General features: G+C 48.8%; 2 protein-coding genes across 2 annotated transcripts in view; one reads left to right on the forward strand and one right to left on the reverse strand.

Moving 5' to 3' along the window:
• The window catches only part of LOC136303885 (transient receptor potential cation channel subfamily M member 8-like), a 63,345-nt gene extending 55,905 nt beyond the window's left edge, over positions 1 to 7,440 (reverse strand). The window contains exon 1 of the mRNA XM_066207584.1: positions 7,437 to 7,440. Within this exon, the coding sequence (XP_066063681.1) occupies positions 7,437 to 7,440 (4 nt within the window). The remainder of the gene's footprint in view (positions 1 to 7,436) is intronic.
• A 1,675-nt stretch (positions 7,441 to 9,115) lies between these two features.
• Positions 9,116 to 20,062, forward strand: LOC136303886 (serine/threonine-protein kinase PAK 3-like). Its single transcript, XM_066207586.1, has 10 exons — positions 9,116 to 9,194; positions 9,577 to 9,614; positions 10,059 to 10,181; positions 10,757 to 11,098; positions 14,055 to 14,167; positions 14,806 to 14,923; positions 15,767 to 15,866; positions 16,313 to 16,509; positions 18,473 to 18,610; positions 19,979 to 20,062. The coding sequence occupies exons 1-10, from the start codon at positions 9,116 to 9,118 to the stop codon at positions 20,060 to 20,062; spliced, it is 1,332 nt and encodes a 443-aa protein (XP_066063683.1).
• The last annotated feature ends 4,101 nt before the right edge of the window (positions 20,063 to 24,163 follow it).

Raw genomic sequence — 24,163 nt, forward strand, 5'->3', positions numbered from 1 at the left:
AGCAAGCAAGAGGCAAATGCATATTGCCAAGAGTTGAAACACAGCAGACAGGTAAGACGTGAGACGTGTGTGCTGGAAGGCCTTTGAATTCACAGCTCTCCAAGACAGCTTTGGGGCTGGAAGCTGGACAGAGATGCTCCTGCTCACACCTTGTCACAATCCGCTTACACAAGCCGGGTTCGTTTTAGGGGTCTCAGAGCGCAAAAGACACTGTGGGGGACAAACTCAGTTTACTCAATCACAAATGCACCTTTATTTAGTGCCAACAAATGCGATAGTGGGGAGAGAAAATAGTAGGAAAGACAGAAAGGAGGGGAAGGGGATTATAGCTTCCAACATGGAGGTTCGAGTCCTCAAGGCTTTTGAAGATGCCTATAGATGTGATCTTCTCCAGTGGGGATATCTCAAAATGAGCGAGGGTCTCCAGGGTTTTTATAGTCCTCTCCGAAGCAACAGGCAGTTGGCCAAACAGGTGGGGGAAATCATTGCAGTGTGTTCACTTAGAGAACTCAGAACAAGTCGGTCGTCAGCAGGTACAGTGTCAACCAGTACAAGTCAGCAGGCGCAGTCACTTCACCGTGACTTGCCCATTGTTTCTGCTCAGGTTCTGATGTTCTGATATGGATGCTGGGTTTTTCCATCGAACACACCTGCAGGCAGCACTTGGCCGACATCCCACCTCAGCCAGGCCAGAACTTCAATGTTGAGATTTTAAAGTCCCTTTTAGGGGTTTCAGTCTCTGTCCGTGACGATGGTCGTGACGCAGATGAGGGAACTTCAGGCCATCTCGTACACCACCCCGTGACTCACAATTGTCGTCAAGAGAGCTCCTTCAGCAGGGTTCCGTAGTCTTGCAAAGTCTTCAGGACTCATCCATGTTAGTAGCATATCCTGGAAAAAACAGAGACAGTAGAGAGCGTGTATGAAAGAGAGAGAGAGTGAGAGAGAGAGAGAGAGAGAGAGATAGAGAGAGAGAGAGTAAGAGAGAGAGAGAGAGAGGAGAAATAGGAAAAGGAAATAGAAACAAAACAAATCAATCAATATTGATTAAAACAATTTCATCAAAATAATCAAAACAAATCATCAAATTCCTTAAAGTTATAACAATTTTCAAACAAAAGCTTAATTTTGATTACAATATAACATAATTAAAACAAACAACAATAATCAAAACAAGCAACCAACTAGTTCAAATTAAGCTGCTGTTGGAGGTCTAATTTTCACTCTTAGGGTAGTACGTCTTGTGTCAATAACTTTGGGAGTGTCTCTTGCAAAAGGGGTATTGATTAAACTGTGCGCTTCCATTATAGATGCCAAGTGGGTTAACTTCTTCATCATTTTCCAATTTAGGATGTATAAAATGATTGCTAAGACAAAACCAATCAAAACCAAAACCGAAAGAACAACAGGGGGGTGACACACTCTGTTCAGGATACCTGTGGCAGCAGGTGACCACCCAAAAAGGATATCCCACCACCTGTATTCAGCATCTTTTTTGACCCTTTCTAAAACACAATGTATTTCTTTCACATCATGATGGACTGTCACCAAAGTGTTCTGTCCATTTTTCTTGACCTTTTCCAAAATTCCTACTAAGTCTTCGTGAAGCAACAATTGCTTAATTAAAGTCAGATTCATTCCAATGGGGGCAGATGTTATCCGGTGAAACAGGGTAAAATGTGATTGTAAAATGTGATAGCATGTAACTGGGGCTGAGCAAGAAAAGTCACATCCTGTAATTGGGGTAAAATTGCAGACACAAAAATTTGAGTGATTTTTAAGATTCACTCCTATTTCTTCTACAAACACTACATCACAAGCAGTCCTTACACAAGCACGTCCATTGCCTATATACACAAGCACTCTTTCAGGACTTTCGTTAGGGTGTACTTCAAAATGACAAATAGTTTGCTCTGTGTCCAAACAAATGTCTTGAGCTATGATTGCATTACTCTCACAGATGAACCCTTGTTTTTCACAGACAATACATGACTCTAAATTAACAGTTTGCCATTTCTCACCATTTTGATAGGCCTATTCCCTATGCTCGGAAAGATAGAGGACAGCTCTATCATGATTCAGTCCTAATGCAATGATGGGGAATATCGAGTGCAAAAAGGCATTACATATGGTTAACACAAAAGCTGTGACTGTTGGTATTGGGGTTACAAGTAAAGTTCACCAACTTCCACCAGGATTGGAATTCCTTTTCAAAATCATTTGCATTGTCCCAAATTATTTTCTGAATTTCAGTAGGAAAAGTGCCTTCTTTTCCTTCCCTTATGATTGAGGCAACAACTGTCTGCATCCAAAGCTGTGTCTGGGTGCAGCTAAGAGCCAAAGAAACATTGTTTTGTGTAGCACCAAGTGCATCGATTAACATTTTGTGATCATTCACATTCACCTTTTCCCAATTTGATAATGTGTTTGATAGCAACCACTGATGTGTCCCCAAAACCAATAAGGACAACTGCAATGGTTGTTGTAATTCGGTCAAATCCCTAGTTGTAGAAGCCAATTTGTTCATTAATACCTCTAAATCAATACTGTTCAAAATTCCCAATTTAAGATATTTATCATGGTTTATATGGCCTTCATGTCCCTCGGAGTTCTCCTGTAAAAAGTAAGCACAAGAGAATCTGCCATCAGAAGGCAGAAAGTTAGAATAATGGAAATTCTCCAATGTGCATTTATTCAATACTCTTTCCCTAGAGCACCAAAGGTTACCCATGTGTATTTATTCAGAGGGGTTTTTAGCACTAGTGGTACCTCTCCCTCCGTGGGGAGGTCCACCAAAACAGGTTGTCCAGGGTAACGTGCTGGATTCTTGGAATCACTTGGTCCCCGTAGTGAGGGAACTATGCTTGGAGCTGTTGGGCCAAAAGGAAAAGCATCAGTAAACCAAGGATTTGCTGACTGTTCGGGGGAAAAGGGAGGGGCTATAACTGAGGCAGGTTTGTCTTGGATGCTATCCAAGTTTTCTGCTTCTTGTACTGCCAGTTTTTCCACAGCTCCTTCAGTTATTGAGAAGATGTTACAATAATGTTCAATCTGAGCATACCACTTTCTTACTGAGGCTGTCTGGGCCACCCCATCAGGTGGGGGAGTCCCAGTAGTGACTGACTTAAAAACTTGGAAAGGTCTTCTCCAAACAATTGGTTGTTGTGGTACAATCTTCTCTACTTCTGTCAGAGCTAGGCTAACCACAAACAAGCCTTTTTCCCAGGTAGTATACCTCTTTTCAGCATCTCTGAAACCACGGGAATAAAAACCAACAGGCCATGTCGGACCCTCAGGACCCCACTGCCATATGTGTACTGACAACCCTGAGGAAGCAAATCCCCATTCTACCTGAAAAGGATCTGTTGGGTGGATAGGGCCTAGGGCCTGATGAGCTGTGGCTCCAAAAATCAACAACTGTGATGCCTTTTCCTGAGAAGGGCTCCAGTCCCATTTTACTCCCTTTCTCAACAAATCATAAAGAGGTCTGGCAATTATGGAAAAATCTGGAATGTGTTTTCCCCAAAACACTAATAATCCCAAGGCATGCTGTAGATCTTTCCTGGACTCAGGCACTTTAATTTGATCTGAGGAGGTTAGGGTGTCAGGTGGGATACATGTCAGACCTCCTTTCCACCGGATACCCTGAAATTTTACTTCTTGAAAAGGCTTTTGTAGTCTCTCTAAGGGGACCTGCAAACCAAGGCTTTCTAAGTGGGAAGTTATTTTCTGTTGAACACCCCCACTTGCTGTGTTTTATTGTTAAAACTTGTGCTAGGGAGTACTGTGGCTTGTTGCCCAAGGCTTGTGGAAGAGGAGGTGCGCTGGGTTGTCGGTTGGATGATTCCGACACAATAGGTTTGGGACAGGGCCAATTAGAAATTATTTTCGCCAATTTATCATACAGCTATTTATCCATTACTCTCGTGGAACTCCCCTTTTCAGCCCTAGCAACCACAGCTGCTGCCGGTTGCAAATTTGTTTTCCCTTTTCTGGGTTTTCATTAGGAGAAGCAATGTGCCTGACTCCTCTGTGTTTTTCTGGTTTGTCCTCTGAGTACTTCACTGGTCCATATTTTCTACTGTAACTTATTAACTCTTCTGCTACCTCACTCCATGTCCCAACTTTATGACTGCTGTTACATTGTGATCTAGGAGTTGTGAAAGGTGAGAAGTCAGTGGAACCAGTTTGATCTCTTGTATGTCCAAGAAATCTTTCAAGTCTATCTACCGGAGAGATAGATGCTATTGTTTTCTGAAGAATTGCTGTTGGTTTAAGAGACTCTGGCAAACCTCCAATTAGGGGGGGTCATAATCTCAGGTTTTACAGGCTGTTGCAATGGTGACTCATAGCCAGGGATTAATTTCCATTCATGTATCATTTGCAAGCACGCCGCTTGGTGTATGTTTTCTAGGAGTTGGTCTGAGGTGCCAACTATTGCCAGAGGGTCGCCCCTCTCAAGGGGGTTTAACCCCCCTGCCCAGTAAGCTGCACGCTGTGTCAGGGACCATGGAGCAGGCGTATTTCCTGTTGTTAAGAAAACTCCATGTCCCCAATAGCCACTTGCTTCTTGTTCACTTAATTTAATTTGGTCACCCACAGTGAGTGAGACTCTAAAAACATACTCCGTCTCTGATTCACTAGGGAGGCGGGAGTATTCTTTCTTTAATTGAGCTAATTCGGTGGCTGTGTATGGTACTTCTTTGGTGGTTATGTGGGGATCATGATCCTCTTCATTTATATAATTATATTCTGTTTTAATGAGAGGTCTCAAGTTGGAGCAACAGTGTTCCCCACAATTTTGCATGTGTACTAATTCTTTCTGAGGATATATTTGTTTAAGGCTGTATGTCTCCTTTCCTTCTATTTCTGTGGGTGAATCTGCAGATTTTAAGTTTTTACTTCGCCCTTCTGCAAGGGAAATCTGCAGCAAATAATTCTCATTTCTTTCCTGTTCTAATTGTTCTTTCAAAGCTTCTACCATATTTAGCAGGGATTCTATTACTGCTTTTTCTTCACTTACCCGTTCAAAACGGGTTTCTATGGCTGCCGAAAGGCAGGCCCCCAAAACTGAGCAAAGAATGCTTTTATTTCTGCCCAGTTTGTATCTAGCATCATGTTGCAAAGAATATATTCTATCTACAATGTTTTCAAAGTTAAACCAATTATTCTGTGCCCACCTTTCTCCGTCTAGAGAAAGTCTAGCACCATGTTTTGCTAACAAGGCATAAAATGCATACTTATCTTTTTCATTCATTTTGTGAAGGGACCAAAACCACTCTCAGGGAGGTACTCTTCAAGTTACACCAAAGGCACAGCTAAAACGGTGTTTCCCTTCACTTCCCTGGAATGGGCGAGGAGACCAAAACTGCCTGGGAGGTTCACCTTAGTTACAAATAGTTGTCTCCTCAACTACACTAAGCAGCCCAAAACACAAAAATTAACTGCAGTCCCATCTTTTGCACAATGAGATCTTTCTGAGAAATCCTGATGACAGGGAGTGCTATTCGCCGGGGTGTATACAGTTTGCGGGAATTTTCCCTCGCCCCCCTTGCTTTCTAACAGCGCTCACCGAAGTGGCGTGCTAGGTGCTGCTGAGACGAGGGTCCTTCCCCTTTTACAAACGATATAAAACCCGCCACCCCTCTGTCCATCAAGATCCTGTCCGTGACGCCACTTTAATGTCACGATCTGCTCACAGAAGCGGGGTTTGTGATGGTCCGTTTTAGGGATCTCAGAGCGCAAAAGACACAGCGGGGGACAAACTCAGTTTACTCAACCACAAATGCACCTTTATTTAGTGCCAACAAAGGCAATAATGGGGAGAGAAAAGAGAACAGTAAGAAAGACAGAAAAAGAGGGGAAAGGGATTATAGCTAGGATTAACGTGGAGGGTCAAGTCTTCGAGGCTTTTGAAGATGCCTATAGACGCGAGTGTCTCCAGTGGGGTGATCACAAAGTCTGTGGTTAACTCAGGGCTCCTTAGAGTCCTCACCGAAGCGACAGGCAGTTGGCCAAACAGGTGGGGGAAATCATTGCAGTGTGTTCATTAAGAGAACTCAGAACAAGTCGGCCGTCAGCAGGTACAGTGACAACCAGTACAAGTCAGCAGGCGCAGTCACTTCACCTTGACTTGCCCAGTGTTTCTGCTCAGGTTCTGATGTTCCCATATGGATGCTGGGTTTTTCCATCGAACACACCTGCAGGCAGCACTTGGCCAACATCCCACCTCAGCCAGGCCAGAACTCCTGTGTTGAGATTTTAAAGTTCCTTTTAGGGGTTTCAATCTCTGTCCTTGAGGATAGTCGTTAGGCAGATGAGGGATCTTCAGACCGTCTCTAACACAGAGATGTCGCAGCACAGCTGGTCTGTAGCTGGACAAAATAAATCTGGTCATAAATCCAATTGGGCTAACCTGGCTTGTTCTAGAAACAAATCCCTAGGTCAACAATTGAACTCAAGCAGAGACCTCAGACAACCCCATCCGAGCCCTGGATGCAAACACATCACTGGCCAGAGAGCTGGGCAGTGCAGAGATCCCAACTAATCAGCTATCCAAGCCTGGGAAATTCAAAGCCCCTCTAAAAAGAAGCTGTGAACAATAAAAGGAGCTGTTTGCTGACAACCTTTGGTGCGTGCTGTGTCATGTGCCTGTCTCCAACCCACGACCCTCACGTAACAGGAGAATTCTGTAAAACGCTAATTGCAGTGGGTTTAGGATGAGGTCAGGCTCAGTGGGAATGCCCAGGTTTGGGAATACAGCTAGAGAGCCAAGCTGGGAGCACTGCTTGGAATTGGCTGGTGTGAGCAGCAGGAATGTTGCTGGCTGGAACATTTTGAAGAGCTGGAGAAAAGAAGCGTTTTGTGGAAGGCCACCAGCTGCCCTTTGCCAGCAGCAGAAGGTGTGAAGGTCCTCTTTGAGGGCCGTCTCTGCACAAGGACAGCCTGGCCTTCTCCAGTACCCAACCATCTTTCAGGCTTTAGGGCTCGCCTTGTCCCTCACTCTGGAGAAGCAGCTTGCTCTTGGAACTCACATATGCACAGTTTCTGGCTGGATTACTTTGTCTTACCACAGACAGCCCTGGAGACAACACTGCATTGAGGCTCAATCCGCAATAAAAGGGGATTTTGTTCCAGCTTTTCCCTCGCACCAGTGAGCAGCAAGCACACCTGGGCCTCCTTCAGGTCTCTGTGTGGGCTGGTAGTCAGCTTCTGTTGGCAATTTAAAGCTTTTCCTCTACTTTTGGCAGCAAAGAATGAAGCATACCCAGGTGCACCCAACCCCAAGTTTCCCTCTAAAAAATGACAAATTTCATTCTCCTCTATTCAAGCCGTCAAGAAAACAAACTTTCTTGAGTGAGCTGGGCACAGTGTCCTCCAAGACCATTCACGAGTAGGACATGTTCCAGGGGAAGACTGGCAAACCCAGAGTTTACCCATGCTTAGGAAACCTTTGCAAAACCTTCCCACCTCTAGTGGTGTTGCAGCCTCCTGAGCTCCTGGAGGCCCCAGTCTCCTCAGGCACAGTTTGGACAGGAAGGGGACGGTTCAGTTTCTGAGACGTGGAGACAGGAGAAGGAACAGGCTGCAAACACTGGTACAAGGGCAGGGCTGCTTCCATTTATGGTGCCATGTGGCAGCACAGAACCTTTGATTGAATGTGTGGGAGGTGCTGAAGGGCAAAAATTCTCAGTGATAAGGACATCTTCACTTATCATAGCAAGGGAAGTGAAAGAGAAAGTGCAATCTATCTTTCATGGAAGCTGTTCAGTTTTTAACAGATTATTTTTGCTGAAGACATGCCTAGGCAATGGTGATTTTAGAGCATTTTGTGACTCTCATAGTTATCCTCACACCGGTTTTGCCACATTTTCTCTCTTTTCTTTCCTGGTGAAGGATTTCTCCTGCCCAGCTGGCTTCTGGTTGGAGTTCTACACTCTGGATTCCCCGAGTTTTCTCAGCAGCCTTTGCAGCGAGTCCTCAGCCAACGTGTGGCTCTGCTGCCATCCCAAATCTGTGCCTGCCTTGCCCAGCCAGGGCACAAGTGGGGCATGTGCTGGGCATGGCTGGAGAATTGCAGGGACAAAGTCCTCCAGTGTTGTCATGTTCCGCCTGGTTGGCTCAAACCTTGTCACTCCACATTGAACCCTGCCCCTATTGCTTTGGTATTGGCTCCTGCCCCCAAAACTCCTCCCTTGGCCCTTCCCCTTCCAAGCTACTGCAAAGGCACTGTGAGGGGTTCTGCTTCCTGCTCGGGGTTAGAGTTGGAGTTTGCCTCAGGAAACGATCCTCAGAGGGGCACAGCTCCCGGGCCCTGCGGGCAGAGCTGCCTTGCCCAAGGACAGCCGCTGTGGCGGCCGGGGCAGCTGCACGGCCCAGGGCCAAAGCCCCGCGGCACCCTCAGTCCAGCCCGCCTGACCGGCCCTGCGGCCTCACCCGGGCTCGGGGCTAGCAGCAGCAGCTCCCTGCTCACTGCTGGAGCTGGTGGCCTTCAGCTTCTCCCCGCTGCCTCCTGTCAGTCCCTGCCTGTCCTCAAGGTCGGCAGGGCAGCCGTGGCCAAAGTGGAGCCTCTGGAATTGGTTCCACGGCCTGGCAGAGCTGCCCCCTCAGCCCCCTGTGTCTCCCCGTCCTTCAGCAGCTCCTCAGGGGACAGCGCCGGGGGCCACCGGCAGCTCCCAACGCTCCAGGGACACCCGGGGCTGGAACTGCTGCTCCGCCCGGCCCGGCCGCCAGCTGGGGCTGGGCACAGCAACAGGGGGCACAGGGGGCACAGGGGGGAAAACAAGAGCTGAAACAGGCAGCCGAGGAGGGAAAGAGGTAAAAATGCAGCCTAGGCCTACACAGACATCAGTCTCTCCGTCGGTATCAATTCACAGACCATCACAGAGCATTTGCTTTGTGATGTCAGGGCACGGTTGCCACGTGGTCGTGGTGACATCCGAGGTTGTCTTGGTGCACGGAAGGCCTCAGGGGTGTCAGAGCAGCTCTTGAGCTTGCTCAGCACAGGAGCTTTTGTCCTGCACTTGAGTCTTTTGTCAGTGGGCAGCTGAACACGGAGAGTAGCCTTGCTGTTCTTTAGTGTTAGAGTTTACAAACTTGCACAGCAGCTGCCACAATGATTGGGCAGCTTGCAGCTGTAGTTTTCTCTGTTTATGGAGTCGGATATACCTGCTATTTCCTGACACAGCTGGCACGTAAGTAGAGGTTTCCCCTGGGTGTCACCTAACCTGGCTTTTGTATGTCTTCCTGTTCTTTCTTAGTGACTGAGTTGATTTGGAAACAGAAAGGCCATTTGGATGCCGCTTGGGTGAAGCGCTGTCAACACGTTCAGCTCAAAAGGGGGTGTCTGTAGCCAGGGCTGTGCGGGCAGCATTTGCAAGGGAGCCTGCAGGGGTTGTGTTCCCTCCATGAGAGAGTGTGTGGCAGCAGAGTCTGTCATTTCCTCCCTTTGCTGGGTCAAGCGGGACAACTTTGAAAATGTGGACTGGGAGGCCTTCTTGGAAGGTGCTGTAAAAATGCTCTGGTTGTCTCCAGCGTTCTCAAAAAATCTGGTTTATTTTCCCTTGCCCACTGCAGGTCACCTGAGCCGAGTGTTCAGAGGTTCTGATCCTGAGGTGAGTAAGAAAGGAACATTTGATGTTCCTGGCGTTTAAGAATTGTGCAGCAAGCTGTCAGCTTGGCCTGTGGCAGTAGAGTGCAGAGGACCAGATGAGCAGGCTGCAAGAAAATCCATTTCCATGTCTGCAGCAGCAAGAGCAAAGGCGTCACTGGCTATTTCCTAATTTTCCATTTCCTCATTTTCCATTGCAGAGCTTCAAAAGAACTAAAAGCCCAGTTTTGCAGGGAGAAAGTTGCCCCCACATAGTAGCCAAGGGGGGAAAATCTAATTCAGAGCAATTGGCAGCACAGTTGAATCAACCTATTTGAATTTAGTCCGAGCGACTTAGAATCCCATTGCTCTTAAGGTCGATGATTTGTGCTTAGTACAGCCGGTTTGAGGGCTGAAGAGAAGGAAGCTTATAAATGAGCCTGTATCTCACCGTCCTCTCTGTCCACAGATCACAGAAGCAAGAGCAGACTCTCCTCTGGCTCCCTCTGCTCCTGCAGAAGAGGCCAACGAGGAGCCAAATGACCACAGGCCTCCAGCAGCGGTCACACCACAGCTGGAACTTTCCCAGACAGTAAGTGCCACTTCTGGAGGGTGCTGTCTTTAGTGCAAGGCAGAGGTGCAAGTTTCTGCCCAGCCAGCTCTCGCTGCTGCTGGCTGAGGATGCTGAGTGCTGCAGTGCTGCCAGGACCTAGCATTTGCCCCAGCCAGTGACAGCTGGGCAATGGGCTTTGATCTGCCACGTTGAGGCACCAAAGGGCTGGTGCTCCGCGTGAGCATCTGGCTCAGCGAAGCTCTATGTCTTGGCTTCTGCAGAGCTATAGCCCAAGGGCGCACGGGCTCCTTCTGGAAGTCAAGAGATTTTGTTTGTTTGTTTTCCTACTTGGGACACCTGTGTTTGGCTTCTGGAAAGTTTCTGTAGTTTTCTCGAGTCGTTCATCACTTCTACAGAGTCTTTTGGGCGCTCCAGTTGTGCCCAGCCTTGTCACGTGCAGAGATTGGCACTGGGAAAGGAGGTTGGCAGTGGAAGCAGAGGTGGGCAGGGACACAGAAAGAAGTGGCTGAGCGAATGTGATTTTGAGGCTGAAAGAGGAAAAAGCTGAGCCTGATGGCAGCTCCCTGTCACTTGCTCTGCGTTTGTGTGTGCAGAATCTCAAGGCAGAGCCACAAGCAGAGCTGCCTGAAGCTCAGAGTGACATCAAGGCAGTGAAGAGGAGGAACACAGAAGACATGATGGAGATTCATCCTCAAGAGGAGATGCATCTCCATCAGCAGAGGGGACATCAACAACCTCAGGTGAGTGAGAGAGGTGAAGCTACTCCAATGAGGAAACATCCTCTCTCACTTTATCTTCAGAATGACAAGGAACAGCTGCAAGCAGGGCTGCAGGAAATGGAGGCTAGGATCAAGGCAAAAGAGAAGAGGATGGAGCAAGAAATGGAAACAATGAGAGCCATACTCAATGCCCTCCGTCAAAGTCTTCAAAAGCAAGTGAGTGAAACAGCAATAACTGCCACAGTCACCAAGCTGGTGCTTTCTGCCCTTCTTGCCTTTCCACTGCAGAGCAGCAGGCAAATGGGGTGATGCCTCTGAGGGCCATCCTGCTGTAGTGTCTGTGGCAGCCATTCTAAAGGACATTTCCTGGTGTCTCGGATCTCAACTGCTGCCCTGGACAATGGAAGTAGTCCTTTGGCCTTTTGGCCAGCAGTCATCCAAACTGACTCCTGCTGGCCTCTTCTCGCTCTCCTCGTTTCTTGTGGTGTTCTAACAGTGGAACATGGTGCCCAAGATGGAGGATGGAAACAAGCTGTCTGTAGCCCTTGTAAATCTCTTCTTTCCCTTTGCTCACAGCTGATGACTCTTGGCTAAGAGGGACAAGCTGTAGTCTCTGACTGCTTTGTTCTCTTTGACTCGAGGTGGAAGTGTTGACATCTGGCCAGGCAGCCTGCAAAGACCTCCTGCAAATGACTGAGAAGGAGGAGCCCCAGGATCGGCGTGAGCCACAGGAACTGCCTCCACCAGAAATGCTGCCGGTTGAGAATGACCTGAACGTGGTGGAGGACAAGAGCACTCCGTGGGGGGAGGTAGAACATTTGAACAGGGAGCTGCAAGTGTGTCTGCAGCCCTTGGAGGGGGAAAAGAGGGAGGAAGTGCAATATGGTCCTTGGGAGGAAGTGGAATATGGTCCATGTGGCAGTTGTCCTTCAGAAAATCCCTGAAAATGGAAGATGAATCTGGCCATGAACTCCAGTAAAACCAGCCTTTGGCTTTGGCCCATCCAGTCAAACGGGAAGTGGATGTGCAAAAACTCCATTTTAAGAGCCCTGCGTGTGGCAGGCTGACAGCATCTTCCTAAGGGCTTGCATTTGGGACGGCATCTCAGGGTCATCTCTGCCAGCCACCTTTCTGAACCAAACTCATTTCTTCTCCCAGATCTACACAGGCTCTTGCACCAAACCTGCTGCAGCAGGAGCATTGTGTCAAAGAGCCTTTGCTCCCCAAGCCGAGAAGGTGAGCCCGGGCAGTCGGTTCATCTGCAGCGCTGACACAGCTGCTGCTCAGCAACAGCAGATCGAGGAGGACTCCCTGGAGCTACTGAGTACGTCTTGTGTATATCTTGTCTGGGGGACGGTGTCTTGTGTGCACGTGGCAGCGTAGCTGGACCAAGTGGTCCTCCTCAGTCTGATATCACAGGGACAGTTAGGATTCCCCATAGGAACCTGTGTAGAAAATCAGTCTCTGCTGGCCATCTGTGCTTCAGAGCTGTCTGTCTGTCTGTCTGCTTGTTGTTGTTGCTGTTAGCCAGCTCACCACAAAGGGTTCAGAGCCCCACGCAACGGGGCTGCCGTTTTAGGTGTCTCCTGGAAGCTGGGATCTCTGCTTGAAAGTCAGCATCTTGAATTTTGTTTTCCTCAGGGACAGTTGTCAGCACGGAAAATCCCATGACAAAATACATCAAAGTCGAAAGTATCGGCAGCGGGTGAGTCCAACCACAAAACCATAGGCCAGGTGTTTTCCTGGTGGAGCATCTATTAGGTCTGAAGTCAGGCCAGCTGCAAACGTGTTCAGACACTGAGGCTAGACTGTCCCATCTCTCAGTACCAGTCAGAATTTGTGAACCTGGCCAGAAGGCGTTATCAAAGACATCTCCACACTGCCAAGGTCTTGCCTGCAGTAGGCAACAGGACCTGGTAGATCTCCTGGTCTCTCAAGTGTGGGACAGCTGTGTGCTAATTTCCTTTGCATTTTTGTATATCTATATTCAGCTGGCCACACTAACAGAGGGAGAATGATCTTGCTTGCCTGAAAGAGGAAGCCTAGCCCCTATCATAGCTCTCTTTGCAAGAGTTTGCTGAAGGAAATATTCCATGGTCAGGATTAGAACTTCACAGTTTAGAAACTGAAACCTGAGAAGAAAGAAGAAACTCTCTTTCTGAGCTGAGACAGTAAACCCCAATGCTTCAGGCCCAGTGGCCATGCACTTGAGAGCAAAATGCATCATCTGCCTTCTGACAGAGCCCTTCTGCATCCTGCAGGTTCTAGGCATTTCCAGCAGAGATCTCCAGTCTGGGCTGGCTTTCACTCCAAGGTCTAAACGGTTTCTCCTTTCTTTGCTGCTCTTTTGTTTCTAGGACTTTTGGAGAGGTTTGTAGAGCGCTCGACACTGCCACAGGAGGAGAGGTAAATGTCAACAGCCCCCACAGACTCTGCTGCTCTTGGGGGCTTTCCTCTCTGCTGTCAGCTGTGGCTGCAGCTTTGGCTAGAGCTGTGTTGAAAAGACACAAGAAGCACAGACTTGTGGCAGCCTGCCAGTTGCATTTGGGACAGTCTTTGTCCTTCTCAGCTGCCAGAAGGAAGGCAAGGAGGGTAGTGGCTCCTTTCACTGAAGGACTCGCTCACTTGCTGAATTGCTGAAACAACAGTTGTGCCTCCTCGAGCATCTCCCTGCTCTTTGGGGCTACAGCTTGAGTCCTGAGTTCTCATTTCTGACTGTCAGCAAATACATCTGAATGTCACTGGTAGTTCCCTTAGCCACCTGCAGTGCTGCACTTAGGAAGTGCCCTTAGGGAGAGAGCTGCAAGGCATCCCTAAAAGCCCTAAGCCCTGCCCATAGCCCAAGAGGTAGCCACAGAGTAGTAAGGGGCAGATTACTTCTGAATCCCAGAAAGAGCAGCAAAGAGTGTGCTCAGAGGTCTGTGGGTGATAGCTGAGACACCCTTGTTACCAAGTGGACAAGACAAAGTATCAGTGACCACGTGTCCTGTGACTGGTCCCCAAAGGAGCAGAGAAATGGGCTGTTGGAATGTCAGTTCCTAATTACTCCTTGGTCTAATCGCAAGGCACTTTGGCACAGCTTAGCTGTGTCATTCCAAAACCATGCGCTGCATGAGCGTTGTGGTCTCCTGCCACCAGCTTGGAAAGTGACTGATTTTCAATGTCATTTTAGGTGGCCATAAAGAAAATCAATCTCCAGGGACTGCGGAAGAAGGAATTAACCTTCTCTGAATTACTGGTCATGAAGATGAATGGGAATCCCAACCTGGTCAACATTTTAGACAGGTGAGTTGTTGTGCTTCTGTCCCATGAATGTTTGGTTACCTCTTGCAGAGACGCAAAGTAAAAACCCACTTTGGTCACTGGCAGAAAATAGAGCTGTTAATTATTGGTTGATTCTTATTGCTCTGTTCATCTGCCATGGATGGGAAGAGAGTGCATCTTGCCTGCATGAGTCGTGCCTGGCATGTGTAGTTTGAAAAGTGTTCAAAGACCTGGATCAATCGTATCTAAGTAAATCAACAGCCTGCAAGTTCAGTGCTGCCATGTTGTTTTGGGGCTTGATTTTTTTTCAAGTATCTTCTTAGGTGCGGATAAACGAAACAAGGATTTGCCTTGGATTGTGTCTCCTCTTTTCCATGGCTTTGCATGGCAGGAAGACTAGGGGCTTTTTTCCCAGAAACATGCAGCTTGACTGGTCTTTTATTTGGCCTGTTCCTAAACTGCATTTTTCACTTGCTGGCATCTCCTTTTTCACAGCTCTGCCTTTCTCCTTGAGACAGACTGCAAACACTGCACAACCCAGAGGCAATGTCATTCCTTTTATTCTCTCCTTGTCACAGAGGGACCTGGAAACAAGAATCAAGCACGAGACCAAGGTAGCCATGCATGTTTATGTCTATGCCCTTGTTTCCTTCTTTCAGCTACCTTGTCAATGAGCAATTCTGGCTGGTTATGGAGTACGTGGATGGAGGCACGCTGAGTGAAATCATCAGCAAGGTCTGCCTTTCTGAAGACGAGATGGCAGCAATCAGTCGTGAGGTCAGGGATCCCATCTGTACTTCTCAGGCCTTGGGCAGGGTGGTCTGGGAAACTGGGCTCAGAACTGGAGTGATTCCATGTGCCAGCCTTTGTTTCAGTATTGCTGGTGTGCTATGGGCAGGCAAGAGCATCTCAAGACAACTGCCTGCCAGGGCTTCTGCACTCACTGGACTCTGATCCTGTACTCTTATCTCCTGCTGTTGTATTCTCGCTCTGTTTCTTGTATTTGTATCTGCCCTTCTCCGCCTTGCCTCTTTAAATGTTTACCTCAAGCCTGTCTGCACTGCATTCCTTGCCTGTAAAAGCCAAGGTGGTGGCAGCAGGATTTGAAACAAAGTGCAAACAAAAGAGAGAGATTCATTTCTCACAGTCCTAAGCTGAAAAGGACAGCAGTGCAGCCAAAATGCTCTCTGCTCATGGAAGGGAACTGCTGTGATACTTCCAAGTCTGTGCTGAGGCCAGCAATAAAACCTTTGTCATGCAGCCTCCCAGCCAAAAGTGATCCAACTTGACAGCAAAGGGAGGGACATTTTCTTTCTTGGCAACCCTCGTTTGACCTCTGCATGAAGAGAGCACATGCACTGCAGCAGCAGTCATTCTGGCTGCTTTGCAGAAGGCAGTCTACAAAGGCAGTTGCTGCTGCTCTTCCAAAGGCTGGCATGCCTCTCCTTAGAAAGGTGCTGCTCTGCTAGTCTTGGAGCAGCAAGCTCTTCCTCTCGCTGGCACTGTGTTCTGCCATGCCGCCCCATTCCCCTGGAGAGGGAATTTTTAGGCTGTTTCCTTTCTTGTGTGATGAAATCACTTCCCTAAGTTTCGCCCTCCTGTTTCTGTTTTCTCTCTCAGTGCCTGCAAGGATTGTATTTTCTTCACTCGAAGCACGTGATCCACCGAGATGTGAAGAGCCACAACATCCTTCTGGGAAGCGACGGCTCTGTCAAGCTGGGTCAGTGTATTCTTAGTCAGGTGCGGCGTTCCAAGCACGCAGAGCGTGGGGCTGCTTTGAGTGACTGCCAGCTCCCCAAAAATGGTGCTGGTGGGAGTGCAGGGGCTCCTGTTGCAAGCTGAAGGCAAAATTGCAACATGCACAGAGGTGTGACAAGGAACCACAAGCAGTCAAGAGTGGCGTGGGTCTGTGTCCCTTCCAGAGGGAGAGAGCTACAATCTAAAGCTTCAGGGGAATAAAGGACACTGCTGTGAGCAGTGTTTAGAAAGCTGGCATTTTTTTGCAGGTGGCCAATACCACACTTCCTGGGCTTAAGCCCCGAGGAAAGGAAGTGTGGACAGTGCTCCAGGAGATTCAAGAGCACATTCTTAGACTGAGAGCGGGGAATTCTTTTCTTTGGGTTCCTAATTTGAGGTGGTTTTCATTGTGTGTTGTTTTCTCCACAGCTGATTTTGGCCTCTTTGCTCAGCTCCTCCCTGAGCAAAGTAGGCAGAGCTCAGTGGCCAGGACACCTGGGTGGATGGCTCCTGAAGTTATGAAAGACCAACCGTATGGCCCCAAAGCAGACATTTGGTCGCTTGGAATCGTGGGCATTCACATGGTGGAAGGAGAAGTTCCTTCCTGGAATGAAACTCCTGTCTCGGTAAGGTGCAAATGCTCACCGATCCCGCTGTCTTTCTCAGCTGTCCCATGCTGTGTGTGCCATTGGACAAAATCCCATTGCCATCTGCTGGCACCACTTGCAGCTCTTTTTAGAAGGTGGCCTCCTAAAAGTGTCCCCTGCAGCACATCAGCATCTGCTGTAGCTTTGGTTGCATCAGAAGGGAAGTGGAAGGTCAAGCAGTTCAGAAACCTGCCATTTTGCCCTCCAGCCATGCCTGACATTTGCTTTTTGAACCATGTTGGAGCTCTGTCTCTGAAGGAAAGGAATTTTACTGTGGAATGGTTAGATATGTTCTTAGTACCCTTGGAAAGGGAGGTTTAATCTTCGCAGTTTCAATTTTATAGACAAAGTAAGAAAAGAGGAAAAAGCCAAGGAAAACCCCAGAGAAAAAGAAAAAGGAAAAATAGCAAAAGCAAGTGAAAAAGGGAAAGAAAAAAAAAAAGAAAAGCCAAAAGAATAGAGAAAAAGAAAAGCCAAAAGAAAGATCAAAAGAGAAAAGAAACAATCACCAAGTAAATCCCAAAGCAGTCGTGCTTCCTTTTTCCTTTTTTGACCACAGCACAACAATTTTTCTCCATGCTGTAGCATCTTTCCCAAATCCTGTGAGTTATCCAGATTTTCAGCTTTTCAAGACATCTGTCTGGGTGGCCTCTCTAAATTCAGGATGTGTTGCTCCCCAGCTGCAGTTAGAATTGTATGCCGGACCCTGAGCTGTTTCTGGGTACTTTAAAAAGTTGATGGGCTTGCAGTCAGGTGCCCGTGGCTGGGATCCAAGGGGTGCGGTTGACGCCGCTGCTGTTCCTTTACCGTGGGAGCAGGGACAGCCCTGGGTTGCACAGTTGTAATGACAGGGAGCACTGCAGCTCCCCACCATGCCCAGTGGCTGAGCTCAGCTGCAGAGGGACACGATCAAAGCCCCTTTGATCTCACCTCTGGCGGTGTGAGAAAAGGAAAGCAAGCTGCCATAAGTATTTGCACTCAAGGGGAGTTTGTTTGCTGGTTTAGGTTTGGAAATTTTTCTCTGGATTGAAGAAGATAATAACAAAGTCTCTTTGGTCACCATCTATTTCAGTGCCAGCAGCACAGAGCTGTTGGTATTGTGATGGGCATTTTTACAGAGACCAGCTCAGAAGCCTCCTGGTGTCATGCGCAGAGCCTGCCGAAACTTGCCGTTCTCTGCCCGGCACTTTCTGCGCTGGGCACACCATGAGTGCATTGACTCGAGTATCCAAATGAGCATTGGCTTATCATAGGGATGGCACTTCTCCTTCCTCTGATTTGACCATGAGAAGGTTTCCTTTTGCCACATAAAGAAGCTGAAACTTGCAGACTGCGGACAGACAGAGCTGTAGGTGTCTCCTCTGTGCCCAAAGAGGCATTTTCATGGCAAAAGATTGGTGCAGGCATCTTTTTGTGTCTGTGTTGAATAGGAGATTCCAAATGTTTGTTTCCTTCCCCGAGGAACGCCTGGTGGATTTCCTTTCATTTCTTCCAATTCCCATTGTTTTCTGGAACAGGACAAAAGGCCTGATGAGTTTTGTTTTATGGCAGATGTGCGGAAGGGACCAACGAGCAGTGCAGAGGTGCCTTTCATGTAATAATCCTTGGAAATAGTAGGGTTAGTTAGACTAGCAAAGTGCCTCTTCTAAAAAGCCTGTCAGGCTGCTGTGAATCCTCAGAGAAGGAAACATGCTTTTGCTGATGGAGTTCCCACTAACTACGTCAGTCAATGAAATAGCTGCCAAAGCAAGATCTGCTGGATGTTGGAAATCTGTGGCTGCATGGGCATTGGGGTTTTTGTTGGTACAGGAAAGTCAGCTCTGCCTCTCGGCCAGGGCACAAACTGTCGCTGCAGAGTGGAGCTTAAACAATGGGATCTGGGAGGGCAGTTGCAGTTCCAGGGAAAGAAGCAGGTGGAGCCGGGTGTTTCCATTTTCTCCAGCCTCAACTGCTGATAGCCACTGGAGGGAGACCAAGGCTGTGGCAGCCCAACCTGTTCTTGCCGCGCACACGTCACTTCCTGAGCTGCTGCCTGCAGACAGACGAGGCACGGCGCTGGTCTGCCAAGGAGCTGCTGCAGGTAAAATGCCAAGGGGCCGCAGGGGAAACAGTGTCCCAGGGACGGGCTCCTCCTGCACTGAAGTGCAAGGCATCAGATGAGCTCCCCTCCTCCTCACTTCCACACTTGGTGCTTTCAAATGAGAACGCTGAGGAATCCTAGAGTGGCCTGGGCTGGCAGGGACCTGTAAAGTTCATCTGGTCCAAGTGGCCTGCAATGAGCAGGGACATCTTTGAAGAGATCGGGTTGCTCAGAGGCCTGTCCCATCTGACCTTGAATGGTTCCAGGGACAATGCACCTACCAGCTCTCAGGGCAACCTGTGCCAGTGCTGCACCATGCTTTGAGTAAACAGGTTTGTTGTTAGACCTGCTCTGACTCCATCCCCATTTTGTTTAAAAGTATTAGCCCACTTGCTATTGGAAGTGGACCTATGTAAAAAAGTCTTCTATTTTCCCTCAGAAGCCACTTTGAAGTTTTAGAAGGTGGCAATAATGTCTCCCTGGGGTCCATTCTTCTTTCTTCAGGCTGTATAAGTCCAGGTCTCTCAGCCTGTCTTCAGAGGACAGGTGCTCTGTCCTCTGACTGTTTCTGTTGCCCTGTTTTGTAATTTGGTGGGGTGCTCAGTTCTATCAAATGGCAAAAGAGTTGAAGCAGAGCAATGTGGAGAACAGAGGCATGAAATAGTGGTGGAGGAAGCATAGGAAACCAGTCCCAGCCAAGCAGTCAGGCATTTGGCCGTGGGCAGAAGGGGCTGTGGAGGGCTCACTGGGAGCCTCTGAGGGGTTCTGGTTTGTACCCCCCCTCCACTCTTGGATGTTTCTGCCACGCAGACAGGGACAGCTGAGGGTGACTGGTCCCAGCCCCATCTGCTGCCTGGCACGGTCAAGCCGATGGCAACTGCCCCAGGGTTTACTGCCAGCTTGTGTGGCAGAGAGGGAAGTGCAGGATCCAGTGCCGCTCGGCTGTCCCTGCTGGGAAGGAAGGTGCCAGCCAGCACAGGAGGGGCAGGGCGTGGAAAGGTAGGCACTGTTCCGTGTCCCTGTGGAAATCAGCACAGTGCCTGTCTTTCAAAGAGAGGGACCTATGTGAGTCATAGAGGTATCCTGGAAAGAGGAAACCCCAGGGAAATTTCTAGAGCAGCGGCAGGGCAAAAGTCCCATCAAGATGAAGACACCAGAATAAACAGATGAGTGGGATTCTGGGCCAGGTTTGCCTATGATGCCAAGGTCCTCATACGAAGCTGTAGGTGCAGATTGTCCCACTGGTCGTGTTTCTGGCTCTTTCTAGAAACCAGAGGGACCCTGATTGAGCCTGTGAAGCACTAAGCTTGGAAAGTCATGGTTCATTGATTTTTGGTTTGTGTTTTTTATTTTCTTTCCTGTGGACAGCATCCGTTTGTAAGATCAGGAAATTCAGCATTCACCCTGACACCGCTGATCATGGCAGTGAAGAAGATAAAGAAGAAGGAGTAGACATGAATGTGACATTCATGTAATGACTGGTTATCTCAATAACCACCTTAGAGAAGGCTTGTAGAGTAGGATTATAGGTTTGATATTCTATATTATCTATATAGAATAGGGTTATGAGGAAATAAAATTGCTGAAACGTAAGCTCATCTGGAAGATTCCGTTCTTTCTCACCCTGTCAATAAGTGCAGCTTTTCTGTCTGAGTGTTCCGTTGTCTGTTGAAGGTGCAGAGTGACATTGACAGCTTCTTAGGTGTGCCTTGAAAGTGGGGAAGGCTCCGCTTCAGTCATCCTCTCCAGACCACAGTGCCTTTGGAATACGGCCCACTGACCGTATTTTGCACACCTGTGGTACTTCAATTTGAGGCAGAAAGGACAGTGGCATTGGCAGGCAAAACCAAAGGAGGAGTGGGGCAGCCAAAAGATCCTGTGCACATGCAGGTCTTCAGCTGTGACTCAAGAGCGTTTGGGTTCGTGCCATTTGGATTTGTATCCCGAAGTGCAATCTCTTTGGCTGCAGGAGAGTCTTGCTCAAGTGAGAAATCAGCAAGATCAGTGAGAATGCTCTGAGAGGTTTCCTCTGGTGCAGAGCTGTCAGCGTCTGTGAGGTGAGAGCGGACGCAGTCTCGCCCAGGGCGGAGGCCCCTGGCAGAGCCCGGAGCAGCCTGAGCCTGGGCAGAGGCAGGCTGCAAGGAGGCCCTTGTAGCCTGGGAGCAGGCGAATGCTCCGCTCTCAGAGCCCGGCTGGCAGCCGGCTGCTCCCGAGGGGAAGCGTAGCCCAGCTGGGCACAGCACAGACGGGTGGCATCGGCCGTCTGCAGTCTGCACAGGAGCAGAGAAAGGCAAACGGCAGCCGAGGGCTGCAGGCCTGGCTGAGGATTCCCACTCTTGTGCCGGCTGCCCTGGAACTCCTGGCAAAGGGGAGCAGTGTGTGCAGCACTCCGGGCACAGGGGAGGGAGCCGGGCTGCTCTGCAGGCTCCAGCACAGAGTAGTGTCCTCCAGGCACGGCGCTTCTGCCGAGGGAACCGAGGTTGGCGGGCGGCAGGGACAGCTTGCCCCAAGGGCCAAACACACACGCCCACTGCAATGGAATGCTGCTTTTTATTGCCTTTCCCAGCCCAGGGTGAACCATGTGCCCTTTCCCTTTGGCTGGGTACTGGGGAACTTTTATTCTCTCCTGACTGCCTACCTTTCTGTCCCCTCCCCTCTTCTACTACTTCCCTTTTGGTCTGGGCTTCAAGCTGGCCCCTCTCCCAGCTCCCAGCAAAAGCCAACAAATTAACTAGAACAAATCCAAGCCATAAATAACAGTACCTAGAACCAACAATTTTCATTCATTTTTGTAATCATCTTCCGGCTGCAGCAAAATATTACCCTGTATCTCACAGAGGGAATCGGGGATGAGCCTGTGGCTTGCGCTTGAGCAGGGAACTGATTTGGATGGGAGCAGAAGGCTTTCAGTAGGTGACTGGTGTTTTCTTGATTAATTTCTGAAGGAAAGACACAACGTGGCTTCAGTCAGCAAACAGCTTTTCAAGGTGCAGTGACAAAATGCTTGGGAGCAATTCCCAGAGAAGGAAGGTGCTGAGAAAATCTTGAACTGAAAGAAATCATGAATTCCCTTAGCATTAACAGAGAGAGTTGAGCTGTCTATTTCCTCCAGTGCACTGATTAATGTGTGCAAGTGGCTACCTTAGCCTTGAGAATGGAGTAGTCCTCCTAAGAAGGTAGCGGGAATGCATTCAAGGGGAAGCAAGTGGTTCTAGGAGGCTCTTGAGCATCAGAGGAGAATTTGAGGAATGGGATGTTCCCCGAATGACCACCAGAGATCCTTAAGAGAGCCCTACTCTCTCGTTCTTCACTTCTGAGACGTGATTTAAATTTGTCCAATAATTTGAGGGAATATTTAGCCTGTGAGTTTCTGCAAAGTAATGAGTAGGTCTTATTTCCATGGTTACAAATCAGTAGGTGAGATTTCTGAGTGAGCACATGTTAGAGAAGTGATTCCCCACACAGGCAGCACTGAAATAAAGTCATGCCTCCTTTCTCACACTGAGCTGGCACCGGGGACCGGGCCCTGCTTGGGAACTTCCATTTTAGTCCCTTCTATTGAAAGGTGAGAATGAAACTTCTTCCAGCCGTTTCCCTCTGGTTTCCATTCTTGGGGGCCAAAGCTCTGTGCTGCAGGTGGCCCGGGTGTGTGCAGAGCAATGCAGCCTCCACAAAGCCCTTGGTTTCCCCACAAGCCATCATGATTTCTTGCCAGGTGTGCCCAGCTGTGGCAGGAGAAAGAGCCCGCAGCGCAGTGGGCGCCGTGCCCTGCCCAGCCGGGGCACTCTGGCACAGAGCAGCAGCAGTGCCAGCACCTTTCAAACCACTCCTGCCTTGGCTTTGCCTGGGACACAGAAGCCTCTGGAAAGCAGCACCACATGTCGCGTTCCCGGCTTGGAGCAGCTGCTGCTGGTGGGGGGCAGACCTGGCCCCTTGTATCGCTTCCAAGTGGGAATCCAGGTGGAGACAGAGACATACATACAGAGAAAGCCCGGGCTTGTCCAAGAAGTGGGCAAATGTATGGGGGAATGTGTTAGGAATCATTTCAACTGTTGTGCCAACACTGCCTGCTCTCCTTTTCTCTCTTCACATTTCCTCTTCTTTTCCATCTCACATTTCCCCCCCTTCCCACTCACAATTCTCACAGTTTTCCTGTCGTGTTTCCCTCCCAGTTTTCTCATTTCCCCCACCCTGTTCAGCTCACTTTCCTCCTGCTTTATCTCTCATCTTTTCCCACCTTCCCACTCTTGCCTGGTTTTTTCTTCCCTCATGCTTCTCACCATTTTTCCCTCACTTACCCTGCCCTTTTCTCCCCTCACGTTTCTCTTCTTTTCTCCATCATATTTCTCAGTATTTTCTCTTCTCGTTTCTCACTTTCACCCTCCGGTTTCTCGCCCTTTTCCTCTCACATTTCTCACACTTTTCCCCTCACGTTTAGCATTCTTTCCCCGTCACGTTCCTTTTACTTCTCCTCTTGCATTTTGTGCCCTTTATTCACTCCTGTTTTCTGCCACTTTTCCCATCAAACTTCCCACCTTTCTTTCCCCTCATGTTTTCTGCCTTTTTCTGCCCTCTGGTTTCTCACTCTTTTCCCCGCAGGATTCTCACCATGTTCCCCTCACGTTTTCTGCCCCTTTCTCTCTCTTTGCCAGTCAAGTTTCTCCCTCTTTTCCCCCCACATTTCCTTCCATGTTTTCCCCCGAGAGTTCTCACGCTTTTCCCCTCATGTTTTTAGAATTTTCCCATTGTATTTCCTGCCTTTTCCTCCTCTCACCTTCCTCTCCTGTTTTCGCTCACATTTTTCACCATTTCCCACTCAGGTTTCCTTCCCTTTTCTTCCCTCACACTTCCCTCCTTTTTTCATTCACATTTCTCACACTTGTCACCTCACGTTTGCTGCCTTTTTTTCCCCTCACATTTCTTAAGCCACTGCTTCCTGTCAGTGACTGTTCCTCTTCAGAAGCTGAGGGGCTTCTCTTCTTTCCTCCTGTCATCCCCTACTCCAAATAATGGGCGCCAGAGCAGCGCTCCAAGAAGCCCCTGCCTGTGCGTCTGCTGAACAGAATGTCGCTGCTCAGCTTGAAGAATCCCATTAAGAACAACCTCAGCTGCACTGCACTTCCTGCTGCAGTTTTGATTAGTGTTTCAATTCTATAGGGTCTTCACAGTGTTCTAAATAAAGAGGTACCCCGAGGGATACACATGGCAGGTGAGCAGCCACTGCACCATCCGCCCCAAGCGGATCCCATCTCCGTTTTCATCACCTCACAGTCACTGTGACTCCTGCCTGGACGAAACCACTTGTGATGCTTCTTGATGCTAAACCAAGTCCATCTGCACAGGAAATGCTTTTGGCCCTCTCCTGGAAAAAAAAGAAAAGTTTTTATTTGAAAACATTCAAACCCCGGAGTTTCTTCCTCTGTTCACCTATTTGAATTGCCTTGACATCCAAATACTGCCAGCCGCCGTTCCAAACTGGCTGGTCTGTGTTGGTGTGCGCAGAGCAGAGGTGCCACGCCGTCTCCGTTTCCCGGGTGTCTGTTAATGTCCGTT

The sequence above is a fragment of the Chamaea fasciata genome, unplaced genomic scaffold (genome assembly GCF_029207755.1).
Source record: "Chamaea fasciata isolate MVZ Bird 193981 ecotype frontalis unplaced genomic scaffold, bChaFas1.0.hap1 SCAF_42, whole genome shotgun sequence".
In the NCBI taxonomy this organism is placed as follows: domain Eukaryota; kingdom Metazoa; phylum Chordata; class Aves; order Passeriformes; family Sylviidae; genus Chamaea; species Chamaea fasciata.